General features: G+C 37.5%; 1 protein-coding gene across 7 annotated transcripts in view; it reads right to left on the bottom strand.

The window, feature by feature from the left end:
• HYCC2 (hyccin PI4KA lipid kinase complex subunit 2) overlaps positions 1–18,934 on the bottom strand; it is an 85,231-nt gene that overhangs the window by 28,488 nt on the left and 37,809 nt on the right. For 5 of the 7 annotated variants that reach the window (XM_071073161.1, XM_071073158.1, XM_071073162.1 and 2 more), the window contains 5 exons: positions 18,765–18,845; positions 17,665–17,766; positions 11,831–12,010; positions 5,937–6,017; positions 3,235–3,350 (listed from right to left, as the gene is read on the bottom strand). In XM_071073161.1, coding sequence (XP_070929262.1) covers positions 3,235–3,350; positions 5,937–6,017; positions 11,831–12,010; positions 17,665–17,766; positions 18,765–18,815 — 530 coding nt within the window. In that variant the 5' untranslated portion in view covers positions 18,816–18,845. Of the gene's footprint in view, positions 1–3,234; positions 3,351–5,936; positions 6,018–11,830; positions 12,011–16,899; positions 16,956–17,664; positions 17,767–18,764; positions 18,846–18,934 lie in introns of those variants that run through there. The other 2 variants (XM_071073163.1, XM_011718101.2) reach the window with 2 other exon arrangements.

Genomic DNA, 18,934 nt, shown 5'->3' on the forward strand with positions numbered 1-18,934 from the left:
GAGGAGAGTTTGAGTATAAATGAAGAGAGAAAGAAATAGTAGCTGAGATTTTTTATTTTTATTTATTTATTTATTTATTTTTCTTTTTTTTTTTCTGAGATGGAGTTTCACTCTGTCGCCAAGGCTGGAGTGCAATGGCGTGATCTCGGCTCACTGCAACCTCTGCCTCCCAGGTTCAAGCGATTCTCCTGCCTCAGCCTCCTGAGTAGCTGGGATTACAGGCATGCGCCACCATGCCCGGTTAACTTTTGTATTTTCAGTAGAGACAGGGTTTCACCATCTGGTCTCAAACTCCTGACCTCGTGATCCACCTGCCTCAGCCTCCCAAAGTGCTGGGATTACAGGCGTGAGCCACCGCACTCGACTATTTTTTTTTTTTTTTTGAGATGGAGTCTCACTCTGTCACCCAGGTTGGAGTGCAATGGTGTGATCTCAGCTCACTGCAACCTCTGCCTCCTGGGTTCAGGCTATTCTCCCTGCCTCAGCCTCTTGAGTAGCTGGGATTACAGGCGCCCACCACCGCACCTGTTAATTTTTTTTTTTTTTTTTTTTTGTATTTTTAGTAGAGATGAGGTTTCGCCATGTTGGCCAGGCTGGTTTTGAACTCCTGACCTCAGGTGATCCACCCACCTCGGCCTCCCAAAGTGCTGGGATTACAGGCATGAGCCACTGTGCCTGGCTGAGATTTTTTAAAATGAATAAATGAGTTGTGCAATGTGGGAAATACATCAGCACCCTGGAAGAGGCTCAGAGCAAGAGATGATACTATTAGCTCAATTATACTAGCTGCCTGAAAGAGTAAAAGTCATAAGTTTGTGAGACCACTCCTGCTTTTAGAACTTAATAAGATTGAACAGAAGTCTGTAAACTTGAGTGACTTCTCTCTGGGAGATATTTTGGTCATATATGATGATGAACTGGGGTAACTGTTAATGACTGACTGGTACTCTATGAATGTGCCAGTATCTTTGGCTCTTATTTTTCAGGTTTCATTTACTGCCATCCTGTGACATGGTATAATATTGGCATTGTTGGTAAGGTTATAATATTGGTGATATGTATTGGAAATTGAATTGAAGCCTCCTTCGAATGAATACTAATAGAACATGACTTGCCTGAGGAGGAAGGAGATTTAGCTAATCAATAGCTAATTTCTACGACAAATAGTTCTGCACAAGTTTACCATGAGGTAGGTCAAGAAGAGAGGTGAGGTAATCATATTTGTGCAAAAATATGAAAATATATGCAAACATTAAAGGACGAATTATTTATTTAAATCTATCTGTAACCTACACTGGTTCCTCCAAATGTTAGGCATATTCATAATGATAGTATCTGTCATATAAATGCTATACTAAATGTAAATGCCCAGATAAACAAGATCATTTTTGAGCCTTGGCCAAAGACCAGGAGACAGCCTATATAATAAATATAGGTGTTTCTCAACCTGTGATGGAATTGCATACCAATAAACCCATTGTAAATCGAGAATATCATAAGTAAAAAATGCATTTAATACATCTACTCTACTGAACATCATAGCATAGTCCAGCCTACCTTAAATGTGCTCAGAACACTTACATTAGCCCTACAGTTGGGCAAAAATCATCTAACACAAAGCCTATTTTATATTTATCATAAAATTGAGTATCTCATGTAATTTACTGACCACTGTACTGAAAGTAAAAATGAGAAGGGTTGCATAGCTACTTGAAGTACAGTTTCTACTGAATGCATATTGCTTTCATACCATTGTAAAGTTGGAAAACCTTAAGTTGAACCATAATAATTCATGGGCCATCTATAAACTGGCCTTCCCAAAGAGAGGTCTGGCATTTGCTCCTAAGAAGTTAATCTGTGTCATATCTGATAAAGAGTCTTTGTTTAGGGCAGGGACTGGTAACACCAGAACTTAGGGCTGGACTGACCACATCTGACTTTCTTAGGTAGGAGTTGGCCATGACAGAAAGAACTACCATGTCGATTTAAGGTGGTAGCTCTGGGTCACACTGCATCAGTCCACATGGAGGCTGAGATCAACAGTGGGCAATCAACCTAATCAATCATGCCTACATAATGATGCCTCAATAAAAAAACTCTGGAAACCAGAGCTCAAATGAGCCTCCCCCATTACCAGTACTTTGTGTTTACTGTCATACACTGATGCCAGGAGGTTGTAATGTATCCTGACTTCAGGGGAAAGGACAATAAATGCTTTGTGTTTTAAACACTTCATATTCTACTACATGTGTCTCTTTTGGCTGATTTTAATCTGTATTCTTTCCTTGTAATAAACCATAACTGTGAGTATAATGGCTTTCAGTGAATTCTGTGAGTCCGTCTAGCAAATTATCAAACAAGAGTTTAGTTTTGGGAACTCCCAAAACTTTCAATTTAGTCAGAAGTGAGGGCAATTTTGGAACCTGTCCCTGAAACTCTGTCTAACTTCAGGAACGAATCCCATTCTACAACCAAGAAAGCAAGGTATACAGAATAGATAAACTGCCTGAGGGAAAAATTTCTAAATTGCAGTACTAGAATATGAATCCTGATTTGACTGACTGCACGTTCACTTTTTAAACTGCTTTATACAAGATGACCATAACATAATACCAAACGTTAGAAAATGGGTATTTCATGACTATGATGTATTTACCTTTTGGACTCTTCTCATACCAAACTTGAATTGAAGTAATTATAGTTAACTACTAAGCATAAGTTAACAATTGTTAGCTGAGTGCAGTGGTGCATGCCTGTAATCCCAGCTACTCACGAATCTAAGGTGGGAGGATCATGTTGAGGCCAGGAGATCAAGACCAGCCTGGGCAACATAACTAGACTCCGTCTCTAAATATATAAATAAATGGGCCAGGTGCAGTGGCTCATGCCTATAATCTCAGCACTTTGTGAGGCTGAGGCAGGAGAAGTGCTTGAGGCTAGGAGTTCGAGACCAGCCTGGGCAACATAGCAAGACCTTTCTCTACAAAAAATTAAAAAAAAAAAAAAATTGGCCAGGCATGGTGGTGCATACCCGTAGTCCTAGCTACTTGGAAAGCTGAGGTGGGAAGATCACTTAAGCCTGGGAGGTCCAGGCTGCAGTAAGCCATGTTTGTGCCACTACACTCCAGCCTGGGTGACAGAGTGAGACTCTGTCATTCATTCATTCATTCATTCATTCATATATTCATGCATACATACATACAAGTTGGTATTATATACAGTTTTGACCATTACCGGTTCTGTGCCGTGAATGTTTCCCTCTGAGGATGAAGATCACTATAAACAACTCTGATGAGATCATGCTGACACAATGCCCCTTCTGTCAAAGCCATGGATCCAATTGTTGAAGGCTACAAAAATAAGGTACAGTATGAGACAGTGTCTCTACCATGAAGTAAAAATCTGTATCATGTAATAATATTTAATTTTCTTTTCCACAAAAGGCAGTTTTAGATCATTTATTCTTCTCATTCTTCACAGAAAACATTCAGAATCTTTCAATTCTCAATTACATAAATTATATAGCTTCTTTTGGAAATTGTCTGTAAAATATAAAACTAAAAATATTTTTAAAAGGTTATATATAATAAATCTATATTTAAAGGAGTAAGAAAAGTTGCTGAAAAAACTAAAGGTTAAAAATACATCCATTTTGATGTCTATATTTCAGAACAGAGTACAACTGCTTATAATTATACAAACAATATTAAATACTATAATCAAATATCTATCTTTTCTTTTGAAACACAGTCTCGCTCTGTCGCCCAGGATGGAGTGCAGTAACACGATCTTGGCTCACTGAAACCTCCGCCTTTTGGGTTCCAGCGATTCCTGTGCCTTAGACACCCAAGTAGCTGGGATTACAGGTACTCTCTATCACGTCCAGCTAATTTTTGTACTTTTAGTAGAGACAGGGTTTCGCCATGTTGTTGGCCAGGCTGGTCTCAAACTTCTGACCTCAAGTGATCCACCCACCTCAGCCTCCCAAAGTGCTGGAATTACAAGCATGAGCCACCATACCCAGCCCAGATGTCTCTTTAATACTAACATCATTGAGTTCGTGTTTCTAAAGTTAGAAGAACGATCCAGGCTGGGCGCGGTGGCTCACGCCTGTAATCCCAGCACTCTGGGAGGCCGAGGCGGGCAGATCAAGAGGTCAGGAGATCGAGACCATCAAGGCTAACATGGTGAAACCCAATCTCTACTAAAAATACAAAAAAATTAGCCGGGCTTGTGGCACGCACCTATAGTCCCAGCTACTCAGGAGGCTGAGGCAGGAGAATCGCTTGAACCCAGGAGGCAGAGGTGGCAGTGAGCTGAGATCGCACCACTGCACTCCATCCTGGGTGACAGAGCGAGACTCTGTCTCAAAAAAAAAAAAAAAAAAATAGAAGAACCATCCATTCATTAATACTTTACTACTCTCCATTTTACTTTATAACATGATACACAGAACTTAATTAAAATCTATTACTCAGAAATACATTGTGCTAAAATGATTCCTGGCTAAATGGGAGACATTCTATTTTAAACACAAAACAAAGTCCCAGGGAATTAATTAAGCAAATTAATAGTGCAAAGAGCTATGAGATGGTCAGGATACTGTGTGTTGACAGGAAAATAGAATATAATTTTTAGACTACTAGTAAAGTTTCTCTAAATGTTATCCTCACAACTTAGTGTAGCAACAATAAAGGCCACTGCAGATCAGAAGTTTGATTCATAACAGTTTCTTATTGGATTTTACTTAAAGACAGAAAGCAGAAAAAGTTCAGCTCAACAGGCATCATTTACCTACATGATTATCAGTGTTCTCGAATTCTTCAACCAAATAAATATAAGCTAAAAAGTATAATGTACTGAACACCTAGAATGCAACAATTAGATTCCTTTAAACTGAAATATAACAGAGTGTCAACATTCTTTTAAGTAGTTATTTTCCTAGAATAATAAAGAATAACAAAAACAAATCAATCTAAGGTGATTTCTAAGTAGTATAGAAGACTTTAAAAATTAAAGAATATTTTTAAGGCTTACGATTTTAAAAATTAAAAATACAAATATAAAAAAATTAATGAATTTTTAAAAAATTCATAAAAGATTAATGAAAGTAAAAAATGATACTGGTAGAGCCGGATGCGGTGGCTCACGCCTATAATCCCAGCACTTTGGGAGGCCAAGGTGGGCGGATCACAAGGTCAGGTGTTCGAGATAAGCCTGGCCAACACGGTGAAATCCCATCTCTACTAAAAATAAAAAAATTAACGGGCATGGTGGTGCGCGTCTGCAGTCCCTGCTACTGGGGAGGCCAAGGCAGGAGAATTGCTTGAACCCAGGAGGCAGAGGTTGCAGTGAGCCAAGACTGCACCACTGCACTCTAGCCTGAGGGACAGTGCAAGAGTTTGTCTTCAAAAAGATACAGAAGAATAAAAAAACAAAAAGAACTAGAGAAAATGTTTCATTATTTTCTGCCTCTCTTGTCACAGCTCAGTCTTGTAATAACAAACATCCACTTTTTTGTTTGTTTTTTGAGAAAGAGTCTCGCTCTGTAACCTAGGCTGGAGTGCAGTGGCGCAATCTTGGCTCACTGCAAACTCTGTCTCCCGGGTTCACGCCATTCTCCCACCTTAGCCTCCCGAGTAGCTGGGACTACAGGCCCCCGCCACCACGCCCGGCTAATTTTTTGTGTTTTTAGTAGAGACGGGGTTTCACCAGGTTAGCCAGGATGGTCTCGATCTCCTGACCTCATGATCCTCCCGCCCCGGCCTCCCAAAGTGCTGGGATTACAGGTGTGAGCCACTGCACCCAGCACATCCACTTTTAAGAAGTAAATCAGTAAAGATATTTTAGGAATATTTATCTCTGATAAGAAACTGACTTTTTGATTTGTTACTCAATATAATTTAAAATAATTCCACCTTTCCAATGTTACTTACTTCATGGTATATTGAAGGCTTGGATAAGGAGGGGATAGTGAAAGACAGAACTTTATTGTTCCCATCTTTATCAGCAATTTCCTATAGCCAAAAAATATACAAAGATAATGAAATAATCACAGATCTACAAGAAATAATAATTACTTTCTTAATTTACAGACTATATGACTGGCAGTAGAAAGATTTTTCAGAAATAGTAATGGATAAAAATATTACCACCCTAGTTTATATTTTCTAACTTATTAGCAAATTTGTACACTTTGGTAGTAGAGTTATAATCCACAGAATCCACAGAGAGATAGATATTGAGTACAATTCTATACAAAATCAAATACAATATGACAGCAAAGACATGAGGCAGGCAAACAAATGAATTTGATGTTAAATTTACATACAGGATGGGAAGATTACAAGTGATTAGATCTTTTAGTAAAAACACGGCTATGCTAAACAGATTAAAATGAAAAAACCAAGAGATCCACACTTACGAAAACAAGAAAAACACATTAATACAGAATGAATTTTTTCCAGCTTTACTGAGGTATAATTGACAAATGAACATTATATATTTGTGGCATAAAACATGATGTTTTGATATATGTATACACTGTGAAATGATTAAAATAATCAAGCTAATTAACAAACACAACACCTCAGTTATCCTTTTTTTAAAAATGGTGAGAACATTTATCAATCAATCTTGAATAAAAGATTCTTACAATCATTTAGCAATAAACGAATGACCTGAAATAAGCCACAATTAATAATTATATTGGGCCAGGTGTGGTGGCTCAGGCCCGCAATCCCATCACTTTGGGAGGCCAAGGCAGTCAGATTGCTTGAGCTCAGGAGTTCAAGACCAAAAAAATACAAAAAAATACAAAAAAATATTTTTTCTACAAAAAAATACAAAAATTAGCTGGGCATGGTATTGCAGGCCTGTAGTCCCAGCTACTCAGGAGGCTGAGGTGGGAGGATCCCTTGAGCCTGGGAGGTGGAGGTTGCAGTGAGCTGAGATCACCCAATGCACTCCAGCATGAGTGACAGCATGACACCCTGTCTCAAAAACAAACAAACAAAATGATTATTAGTCTAAGTCATTAAAAATAAATTCATATTTAGGTAATTTTTACTAAGCTACAAGAAAGTTCTTGTGATTTTATTAAAAACACTTTCTTTTCATAAAAAAGACAATGGACAACGGTATCCTTCATTTCTCCATCTCCGGCACCTCCAATATTCCTGTTATAAATAAATATGTGTGGCCAGGCACGGTGGCTCACGCCTGTAATCCCAGCACTTTGGGAGGCAGAGGCGGGTGGATCATCTAAGGTCAGGAGTTCGAGACCAGCCTGGCCAACATGGTGAAACCCTGTCTCTACTAAAAATACAAAAATTAGCCAGGCACGGTGGCAGGCACCTGTAATCCCAGTTACTCAGGAGGCTGAGGCAGGAGAACCCAGGAGGCAGAGGTTGCAGTGAGCCAAGATCACGCCATTGCACTCTAGCCTGGGGACAAGAGTGAGATGTCGTTTCAAAAAAAAAAATATATATATACACACACACACACACACACACACACACACACACATATGCCTACAGACGATGACAATCAGAGGAGTGAAAACTGCAGCAATCCTTTTCCCCACTGTCTTATTTTTGTCTATTTCCCTTACAACTCATATTAGCATACATCACTGGCATAAAATCCATAGAGAGAAGACTGCCCTTACTAGACCTACATGGCAGTAGTCAGAGACTGAGTAGTTGCATGGCCTAAAAAGAAGATACATCAGTCTGGGCACAGTGGCTCACGCCTGTAATCCCAGCACTTTGGGAGGCCGAGGCGGGTATCACTTGAGGTCAGGAGTTCGAGACTAGCCTGGCCAACAAAGCAAAACCCAATCTCTACTAAAAATACAAAAATTAGCTGGGCATGGTGGCACATGCCTATAATCCCAGCTACCTGGGAGGCTGAGGCAGGAGAATCACTTGAACCCCAGAGGCAAACGTTGCAGAGAGCTGAGACTGCCAGTGCACTTCAGCCTAGGCGACAGCTGAGACTGTGCCACTGCACTCCATTTCAAAAAAAAAAGAAGAAACAATAAGAGCAGCAATAATCCTCATCACCAAACACAAACCCCAAAGAACTTCTGTATAGGACTCATTTCTGAGTTTATGATGTCACATAAGAGTACCAATTACATGTGAATAATGACCATACCTCTAATTACGGTAGGAAAATAGGTCTGAAAAGTTCCTTGAGGATATAACTTCTTTGTAGTCAAACCAGGTCCCACCACATTTGGGCCACTGTGCTTCAGAGAAAGTCTATGCTAAGATGAATGGGCCTGATTTAAGTTAGACAAAAATGTTTTAATTTTATTGTTAAATTTCAAATTAAGCCTAATACTTTTGATTTATCTTTGCAGGTATTTGTGAAAGGATATGCTAAATTTTGTTTAAGGGAAATATAAAACTTCCCCTGGGGCTATTTGAAACAAAGTAGTGCTGGGGAGGGAAAGAAGGAAAAACAGAAAAGAATATATGGACGACTCCCAGTGTGATTAAGAAAAACTGAGAACCACAGAAAAGGAAGAATACAGATATCAAGGGAATTAAAAGGAGTCCAAAGCCTAGGGTTACACTTCTGACATAAAACTGAGCAAAAAATTTTTCTATAGTATACTAATTTTGCATTGTCAAACAGCACCAACAAGTTATGTCAACAATTTGTCCAACATGACACTTTGCAAAATGTTTCATGTGCCTCATTATTGAATTTTATTACACTAAACACATTAATGAAAATGATAGCTTAATGCTAAGCGTAGTCTAAAACACCAAGTTCCATCATTAAATCAACAAACATTTACTAAGTATCTGCTGGTAAGCACTATAGGAAACACAGTGGTAAATAAAACAGACTTCCTACTTGAAAAGAAAAAACAATCAGGCAAGTTAGGAAAGTAGAGAATTTTATTCCTAGATCAATTTTCATTGTTTTTAAATTTTAATTTTGATGGTAATTTTGATGAACATTTATATACACCTTAGGCAACATAATGAATTCTTCAAGTTGTTTTTAATCCTACTAACAATGTTTTCTTTTTTACAGATGAGGCAACTGAAGTCAAGATATTAAGTAACTTGTCCCAATTTAAAACAGCCAATAAGTGGCAGGGCATGGTTCTGAACTGAATACAAGTCATGCTAAAGCCCTTGCTCCTTCCTTCAGACTTCTAGCGATGGAAATGTTTGCTAATGATTTTTTAAAGTAACTAATACTTAGAGGAGTGAGCACTGGTACAGAAGAATATTTACCATGAGATTCAATTTTCTTGTACTTTATTACCTTTCAGTTATAAAACTAAACTTTTATTATGTGGAGTGTTTGTTTACAATGTATACTAAATACACAAAATATTAAGACTTCAAGGCGCAGAAATTTCAATACCAATGGTCCTTAACTGGACATCATGAGAAAAAAACAGAATAATAATGCTTACGGTACTTAATTCCTTAGAAGAAAAGAGTTTTATAAACAATGTACTATCAAATACATGATATATTATCAAATAACTATTAACAAATTTACAACTTTTATGACAAATAACACTTTGGTTTCTCAATTGCTACCCCACTCAATGACTCCAAGATACATTCATAAAATTCATGATTCTTTATTGATGAGTTCAGGTAACTGCCCAATTTTGTAGAGGCACATGGGAATGGAAATATGATGCTGTGATATTTTGTTTCCCTGAATTGCACAAGAAAAGGTGCCTTGTGCTGCCCAAATCTTCAGAAAAGTGCTACGCAGATGATCCCATGTTCCTAAACTCTCCCTCACCTTTTCACCTTGCTTCCTACAGTCTTTGTAACCTTTCTAGCATACCCTCCCCATCTTGCAGAAGTGATCAACTCTCAATCTTCGAGTTCTATGTAAAGCCCCTAGTATCTCAGAAGTGTTTATGGTTTCTTTCCTCCCCCTAGTTTCCACTGTGTTCTTACTAAGATTTTAAAAATCCTACCATGCTATAATACTACATGAACTTTTTTCCTGAAACTGATGTCTTCCCCTCAGAGAAACAGAAATCTCATGTCCATTTGCCTCACTCTTCTCAATTATGTATATAGCCTTTAATATATAAGAAGTGGTGACTAAATTCAATTTATAATTCAAAAGTCTCTCTGCATATCACCACAAGATTCATCTTCCTAATATATAATACAATTCTTCTGTTCAAAACCCTCTAATTGCTTTGAAGAGAACCTAAACCTAAACTCTTCACTTTAAAAAGACTCTCCAAAACTGACACAAAATTGTCTTTTCCAGCTTGCATATATACTCTGTGCTTCAAACAGAATTACTTTCTATTTCCAGGACGTGACCTGACTCTCCTGCCTCTCTGCTTATGTTCAATTGATAGCTGCTTCCTGAAACCTCACCTGCTCCTTATCTCAATGGGCCAAAACCATACCTCTTCATAAGGCCCAGCTTAGATGCCATCGCCTCAATAAAGCCTGCCACGATAACTTCAGCTAACATCTGAGTTTCTCTCTAAAATCCTCTTATTATACAAACCGCATTATTAGTTATCTGTAAACATGTCTTTTCAAACACAGCAGGAGTTTCCTAAAAGCAGGTGCCACACATGTAATTCTCCATATTTTCAGTGTCCAACTCAATGCCATACATCCAAAAACATTTATAAATATTGGTCAAATAAAATAATTTGGCCGGGCGCGGTGGCTCACGCCTGTAATCCCAGCACTTTGGGAGGCCGAGGCGGGCGGATCACAAGGTCAGGAGATCGAGACCACGGTGAAACCCCGTCTCTACTAAAAATACAAAAAATTAGCCAGGCGCGGTTGTGGGCGCCTGTAGTCCCAGCTACTCGGGAGGCTGAGGCAGGAGAATGGCATGAACCCGGGAGGCGGAGCTTGCAGTGAGCCGAGATAGCGCCACTGCACTCCAGCCTGGGCGACAGAGCGAGACTCCGTCTCAAAAAAAAAAAAATTAAAAAAAAAAAAAAAAAATAATAATAATAATAATAATTTGAAGAAATAAATATTAATAATGCTATCAATTATAGTAGTTTTACATACTTTGTAAAATATATTATCAAAAAATGCATTATCAGTATTTACCCCTGTACTCAACGTAATTAGTTCAAACAAGTTACATTTATAGACATTTGAATTGTTTTTTGTTTTTTTGAGATGTGGTCCTGCTCTCTTGTCCAGGCTTGAGCACAGTGGCATGATCATGGCTCACTACAGCCTTGACTTCCTGGGCTCCAGAAATCTTCCCATCTCAGCCTCCTGAGTAGCTGGGACTACAGGTATATGCTACCGTGCCCAGCTAATTTTTTATAGAGACAAGATTTGGTTAAGCTGCCCAGGCTGGTCTCAAAACTCCTGGGCTCAAGTGCTCCTCAGACCTTGGCCTCCCAAAGTGCTGGAATTATAGGCATGAGTCACTACATCTGGCCTCAATTTATTTATCTAGTTTTTTTTTTTTTTTTTTTTTTTGAGACAGAGTCTCAGTCCTTTCACCCAGGCTGGAGTGCAGTGGTACAATCTTGGCTCACTGCAACCTCCAACTCCCCAGTTCCAGCGATTCTCCTGCCTCAGCCTCCCGAGTAGCTGAGATTACAAGAATACACCGCCATGTTTGTCTAATTTTTGTATTTTTAGTAGAGACAAAGTCTCACCATGTTGGCCAGGCTGGTCTCAAACTCCTGACCTCAAGTGATATGCCTGCCTCGGCCTCCCAAAATGCTGGGATTACAGGCATGAGCCTGGCCGATTCATTTTTCTCTAAACATTCCTTAAGTATTTCAGAGGACCTTACAAAATACTTAAAATTTCTGTCACCTTCAACTTACCAAATTGTATATTCCTAACAGAAGTGCTTCAATGCAACCATTACTCTGTCTGTCTCGGCTAACTGTAAGCCGTAAATAAACCCACATCAATTCTGGCAAGAACTGCAGTGTGAACCTCTTAAGTCGAACCTCTGAGCTACGATAGAGCTCAAACAGCTGATGGCAGACAGGCTCCAGGAGCTAAAAGGAAAATAAAGTGCACTGGTCATTTCAATTCTTTTGGTTGTAATTCTTTTTTGTTTTTTCTTTTAAAGGCACCTATATCTGTATAAAACTTTTAAAATAGTCTTAATATTAACTTCTCCATATTTTGAGTTAATTTAACCAAAACCTTTGTGTAAAGAGACCACATATTAAACTGACCAATCCACTAACTATAAGAAGTATTTTGTGCCCATATATCAATGTACCTTTCAGTATACTGTACTACTAAATTTACTAGATTATTAGTCCTTTAGCCAATGTACTACACATTTATATTTAAGAAGAATTTTCCTTTCTATTCTTATCAACTCTTACTATCCTCCATTTCAAAAACTTTCCACTGAAATAAGATAATTTTGCATAATATTGTTGGGAATAAACTTAAAATCTCAACTGAGACTATGATTTAAACAAATTATATACCACTCTTACTGAAAAATGTGTATTGATACAGAATTTTCTAAGAGTCATGTTGTTGTGCAAAGCAATTCTTTTTTTCAACCACTGCTAATCAGTTTCTGTACAGTCAAAAATTCTGTACATATTTTGGAATCTGAAGAATCCTATGTAAATCATTTGTTACCTAAATCTGTGAAAAACATGCTTCTTTGGAGGAAAATGTATGCATTTGTAAGTGTTCTGTGGAATCAGTTTTCACTGTATTGATGTCATTGTCTCTAAGTACTCAGTGTCTTCACTGCAATATGAAATTCATTAAAGCATCCACATTCTATGTAAAAAAAAAGTTATATACCACTCAGTAGAAGGGATTTTGCAATAAATATTTGTGCATCCAAAATTCTAGCTAATATTTAAAATACACACAAGTGAAGCAAACCATTTTAAAACTGATTTAAATTTTACTTATTGTATTTATGTGAAAGATTTTAACAGAAATAGCTTTTTCAGTGTTCGATTGGCTAATTTTTCATACGATATCACACAATATGACTTATGAGGAACTTCACAATCTAGAAAACTGAAGAAAATGAACAGTTAAAATAAACTTTCCCACTTTTCCCTAAATATGTACTGCCAATTTAGAATGGGTTTGCTGGAGTAACTGTAGGCTGCACAAAACTGGGCTATGACTTTAAAATTCATATAAAATATTGACAAGAAACTATAAAATAAATTTTAAAGTTTAACACTAACTCTTTAAAAAAAAGAATAATAGTTCAGTAATTTCATGTGCTTTCCTCTATTCTGAATGATTAAAATAATGGATATAACTTTGGAAATCTGCTTGAATATAGTTATATACATCTGTAATAATCTAACACTCTACAATAAAAAGTCACTGTCATGATAAAAAGTTAACAAATCCATGTCAATTATATAGTTAATATATTTAGAAGAGTTAGGATTAGCTCTGGAAGAATTCTAAAGTTTAAAAAATTTACATACATACACATCCTAGTCTAGTAAATACTAAGCCCTTTATGTTAAATCACTATCAGAACAGTTTTCAAAATCTTAAAAAATTTTCCAGAGGCTGGGTGTGGAGGTACACATCTGTAGCTCCAGCTATTCACAAGGTTGAAGAGGGTGGATAGCTTCAGCCCTGGAGTTTGAGGCTGCATTGAACCATGATAGCATTACTGCACTCCAGCCTGGGTAACAGAGCAAGACTGACACAAAAGTAAAATATTGCAACTCTTCTCTTACATTGAAGTCTAAACCAATCAGATAATTTGTCAAAAGTCGTTGAAGTTAATGGTGAAATAAGACACTAAATTCAGGTCTTCTGACATCAAGTTGATGTTTCCACTCTACCACATTTCTTATATTAGAATGGAGGTATAGATTGTTTAATCACAAACAGTGTATTCCATGTAGTGCCAATAATGAACAAGTAATAAACTTCTGGAAACTGTCAGTTGCTGGCATCTTTCTTAAATACTGAGAGCAATATTCAGTTCTTTGGGAGAAGTAAAAAACTGTTGCTCTCACAAATTTTGTTTACTAAAAATTTATACTCATGTTTCAAACTCAATCTCCTCTTTAGTAAAAAAAACTCTCCAAAGATTGCCTTCTCTAAACTTCAAGGGCCATGGTACAATTATGATGAATTTCTTCTGTGAAGACCTTAAACTCCTCTTTCTCAGTAGCAACAGGTACACTGGCATGTGGGACACTATAATTTAACTAAGCACAGTGAAGTAATACAGGGTTACCAACATTATTACTCTGTTTTATTTTAAGCGAATGGGGGGTAGATGTTGGCAATCCAGTAACTTTTAATCAGATACTACTACAAAGTAAGACTGTTAAAAACTTGCTGGTCAGGCACAATAGCTCATGCCTGTAATCCCGGCAATTTGGGAGGCCAAGGCAGGCTGATGGCTCGAGGCCAGGAGTTTCAGACCAGCCTGTGCAACGTGGCAAAACCTCACCTCTACAAAAAATACAAAAATTAGCCAGGTGTGGTGGCACACGCCTGGGTAATCCTAGCTATTTTGGGGGGCTGAGGCAGAAGAATTGCTTGAGCCCAGGAGGTTCAGGCTATAGTAAGCTGTGTTCAAGTCACTGCACTCCAGCCTGGGTGACAAAGTGAGGCCCTGTCTTAAAAAGAAAAGAAAAGAAAAGAAAAATTGCCAATGTTATGTGTTAAAATCTTTAATTGTGGCCAGGCTCAATAGCTCATGCCTGTAGTCCCAGCACTTTGGGAGGCCAAGGTGGGAGGATCGCTTGAGCCCAGGCATTCAAGGCCAGCCTTGGTAACAAGTGAGACTCTGTCTTTAGAAAATAAAAAATAAAATTAGCAGGGTGTGGTAGCATGTGCCCATAGCTAATTGAGAAGCTGGGTTTGGAGGATCACGAGTCCAGGAGTTTGCGGTTACAGTGAGCTACAATGGTGTCACTGCACTCCAGCATGGAAGAGAGAGTGAGACCATGGCTCAGAAAAAAACAAAAAAACAACAAAAAAACTTTAACTTGAAGCATATGTCTCATAGCACCATGTTCTCAAATTCTTAATATAAATGATTCTGACCTCCCTTAAATGGCACCACCACCCACATCAAAAAGTATTAAAAATCATTATCCTTGGGTTAGAAAAAATCATAACTGACACCTTTCCCAAATTTAGCAAACACTGTTTTGACATGATAATTACTAAGAGACATGCTATTTGATGAACACACTGAGTATTTTGATGGAATAATGAAGATGAAGCCTAACTTGAGTGGGTTAAAGAATGTGAGGTGAAGAAAAGGAGACAAGTAGACAGAGGCTATGAATAAGCAGTATTTTATGAAGTTCATCTGTGAATAGGGACAGAGAAATGGGGTAGATAATAGCAGATAAGCTCAAATAAAGTTTTTAAAAAATAGAATAAGGTTGTTTATCATATTCCACTCATCAGGGAAAGAAAAAAAGATCAGTGATGGAAGAGAGAAGGAATAATTGCAGGACCCGAGTCCTTAAGGTAGCTAGAGAAGATAGGATCCAGGCCTAAGCAGAAGAGATGGCTTTTGATACAACCTGAGATACTTCACCCACTGAACACCAGAAAAGGCAAGAGAGTGCTGTGGAGTGGTAGATTTGAATCAGAAAATATGAAAGTTTCCAAATATTTTCTTTTCTTTTTTTTGAGACGGAGTCTCGCTTTGTCACCAGGCTGGAGTGCATTGGTGCAATCTCGGCTCACTGCAACCTACGCCTCCCAAGTTCAAGCGATTCTCCTGTCTCAGCCTCCCAAGTAACTGGGACTATAGGCTTGCACCACCAGGCTCAGCTAATTTTTGGTATTTTTAGTAGAGACAAGGTTTCATCACGTTGGCCAGGATGGTCTCGATCTCTTGACCTCATGATCCACCCCCGCCCCGCCTCCCAAAGTGCTGAGATTACAGGCGTAAGCCACTGCGCCGACAACTATTGTAAGTTCTAATTCATATTAAATATGGCACATGACAATTTTCTAAAATAATTTCTTGTAACCTAAATAGTACATTTGTTTCTTTCAGAATATAACAAAATTAGGATTAAAAGGGACCTCCTTCTATGACTAACGTCCATAATTGTTTTGAAATTCTATCGAATTTATCATTCTGTTTTTCTGAAGTCTGAATACATGGTTAAAGCCTTCTAACCTGACAGGAGACAGGAGAGAAACTCAAACCTCCTCTAGCAACTGGTTGATTATAATGAATGCTGGATCTTGAGCTCACATCCCTCGAGTTGTAATTTTTCCATTTCTAGCCATGAGACCCCCAAAGTCCCACACATTAATATTATGAAATATGACAACAGAAAGTAATGAGAGTAGCTTTTTTAATGTAAAAGCTTCCAAAGTATTAAACAAAAAAATAGGAAAAGGTTACTTCTTATACACTTCTGAGCCCTAATGAAAATGTCATTTTAGAATCTCATTTTGTACTTCACTGTTCTTCCAATCAATATTATTCTACGTTTGTTATGTACATGATAAAATACTAGATTCTAGAGAAGTCACAAATATAGAATATCTGACCACTGCCCATGAAGAGCTTACAATCTAAAGAGAAAGCATTAAAACAAATACATTTTAATAAGCAAAGCTTAAATGTTAAGATAGCGCAAAACAAGGGGTAGGGAATACACACATTCATTATTCAAAGAATTCTGAAAACTCTTGACCATATGGATATGCATATACGTACATTACGCATATCCAGAGTTATAAAACATTCAGAAATACACTGCAAGAGAAAAAGCAAATGAATCCTGCAATTGCTGCTACAAATAGCAACAGATGCAAGTCTAACTGAGAGCCAATCGCAATTTAGGAGACAGGAAAGAAGGAGGTCAATAAGCAAGCTTTTAGTGATAGGACAAAAATGAAGATGCACTTTAAGTTAAGCTGCTGGTTAGGAGGGGATTACCTGAACTTCTTCAAACTCACTCCAGTACACAGCAGAGGCACTCTTGGAGGTTGTATCTGGGAAGATAAGAAGCTACTTTCCTGTGTGTTCCTTTCATTTTCATTTTAAGCATACATGAATCCAGTGGTGATAAAACTGTATGTCACACTACTGTGTTAATGGAAAGATAATGTGTGTATTTTGCATAAGTTAACATACAGATTCAATAACTGCACTTTTTCCTTCTATCACAAGGTTAAATAATACAAAACTCTTACTCTAAGATTATCGATCTTGACTACTTAGACTAAAAAGTGCTTCCTCTGATCCTTTTCAAGCTAAATTGACTAGCAGCATCATTTTGTGTTATCAGTTTGATTTTAGAGTGATTATACCTAATTATATATTCTCAGAAAAATAACTGTAAAAATACTTAAGATAAATAAAGTTGGATCAGTATACAGTTAAAATATGGCTTCCAGAGCAGGAAACATTCCAGAACAGGCAACAGAAAAGTTTCAAATAAATAATCCACTGAGATGATGGTCACTAAAATCAACAATCAAAACATACTGCACACTCAACAGGAAAAAATTTGACCAAAACATTTCAAAATATGGAAAGGCAGGGAATAGGGAAAGCCAAAGCAACTATCAGAATGAAAAACAGCAGAAAGAAAATTTTCCAGTTTCACAAGAAGAGAAAACTATAAAACTTAAATTTACATGTTTTGGTAAACATATTTCATTTCACTATGTAGAAATTATTTTTCTTGAGCTCTCCTACCTCATTATTCGAATCCTGAATAACTTTATAGAGGGCTGGTACAAGTGTTTTTTTCCGGTGTAAAGTTGCTGCATAACTGGTGATCTGAGTGTCAGGTAATGCCTAAAAGAAACCACCAAAGGAAAACAAAAGTGAACATTTGAGAAGTGAGGAACTTTATTTTACACAAGTAGTTCTTGAACAGATTTACAACAAACTCAAGTAAGAAAAGTAAAAATAATTAATATAAAGAAATAGGCTGGGCACAGTGGCTTATGCCTGGAATCCCAGCAGTTTGGGAAGTCAAGGTGAGCGTATCACTTGTGGTCAGGAGTTCAAGACCAGCCTGGCCAACATGGTGAAACCTGTCTCTACTAAAAATACCAAAAATTAGCCAGGCATGGTGGTGGGCTCCTGTAATCCCAGCTACTCAGGAGGTTGAGGCAGAAGAATCGCTCGAACCTGGGAGGTGGAGGTTGCAGTGAGCCGAGATAGCGCCACTGCACCCCAGCCTAGGCGACAGAGTGAGACTCCAACTCAACAAAAAAAAAAGAAAGAAAGAACCATCAGAGTGCAAACAAATTAAGTTAGGATGTTATAGTATAGAATCCTTCTAACTACTCAACCATAAATACTGATTAGAAATCACACATTATACCAAGATTTCCTGAAATGGGCCATCTTAAATTAATCTAACCTTTTAAAAAATGTAGGATGTTTCAATTCTTGCATTTATGTTTTGCCGAAACATTTACAATTCCACAGTATTCATAAATTACATAGTTTTCCATCAAGACTATTTGACTTTTAATTACAGGATAGAAAAACGTAATTTTTGTGCCTTATTAAAGCTTGGTGGATCTTCTCTTTTACTGAATATATTTTAAAATATCGTCTCATCAATCTTAACAACTATTTTCATTTTTACATATCCCCTTCTAGTCATTATTCATATTAGTACCATTTTTAAGAACTACAATTACAGAAGCACATTATTTTGTATTTTGCCATTTTCACTTCCTACCATATTTTTATACGTTCCTCCATAGAGCACATATTCACTGTTTGAATTACTGACATACAGAATAATATAATACATTCTGATCTCCAATCCAATTTACCTTGAATTCTGATAACCATTCTTCCACCACACAACGGTCAGTTCCCAGCATTTTCTTTCACCTTCTAATCCTCTTTTATCTCTAAAAGAAAAAAGCATTGAAACTGAGGACAGTAGTACTTATAGAAACAACTAGAAATAAATGATATGTGCCTTTCACCAAGAGAAATT

This window comes from Macaca nemestrina, chromosome 11 (assembly GCF_043159975.1).
Source record: "Macaca nemestrina isolate mMacNem1 chromosome 11, mMacNem.hap1, whole genome shotgun sequence".
Lineage (NCBI taxonomy): Eukaryota > Metazoa > Chordata > Mammalia > Primates > Cercopithecidae > Macaca > Macaca nemestrina.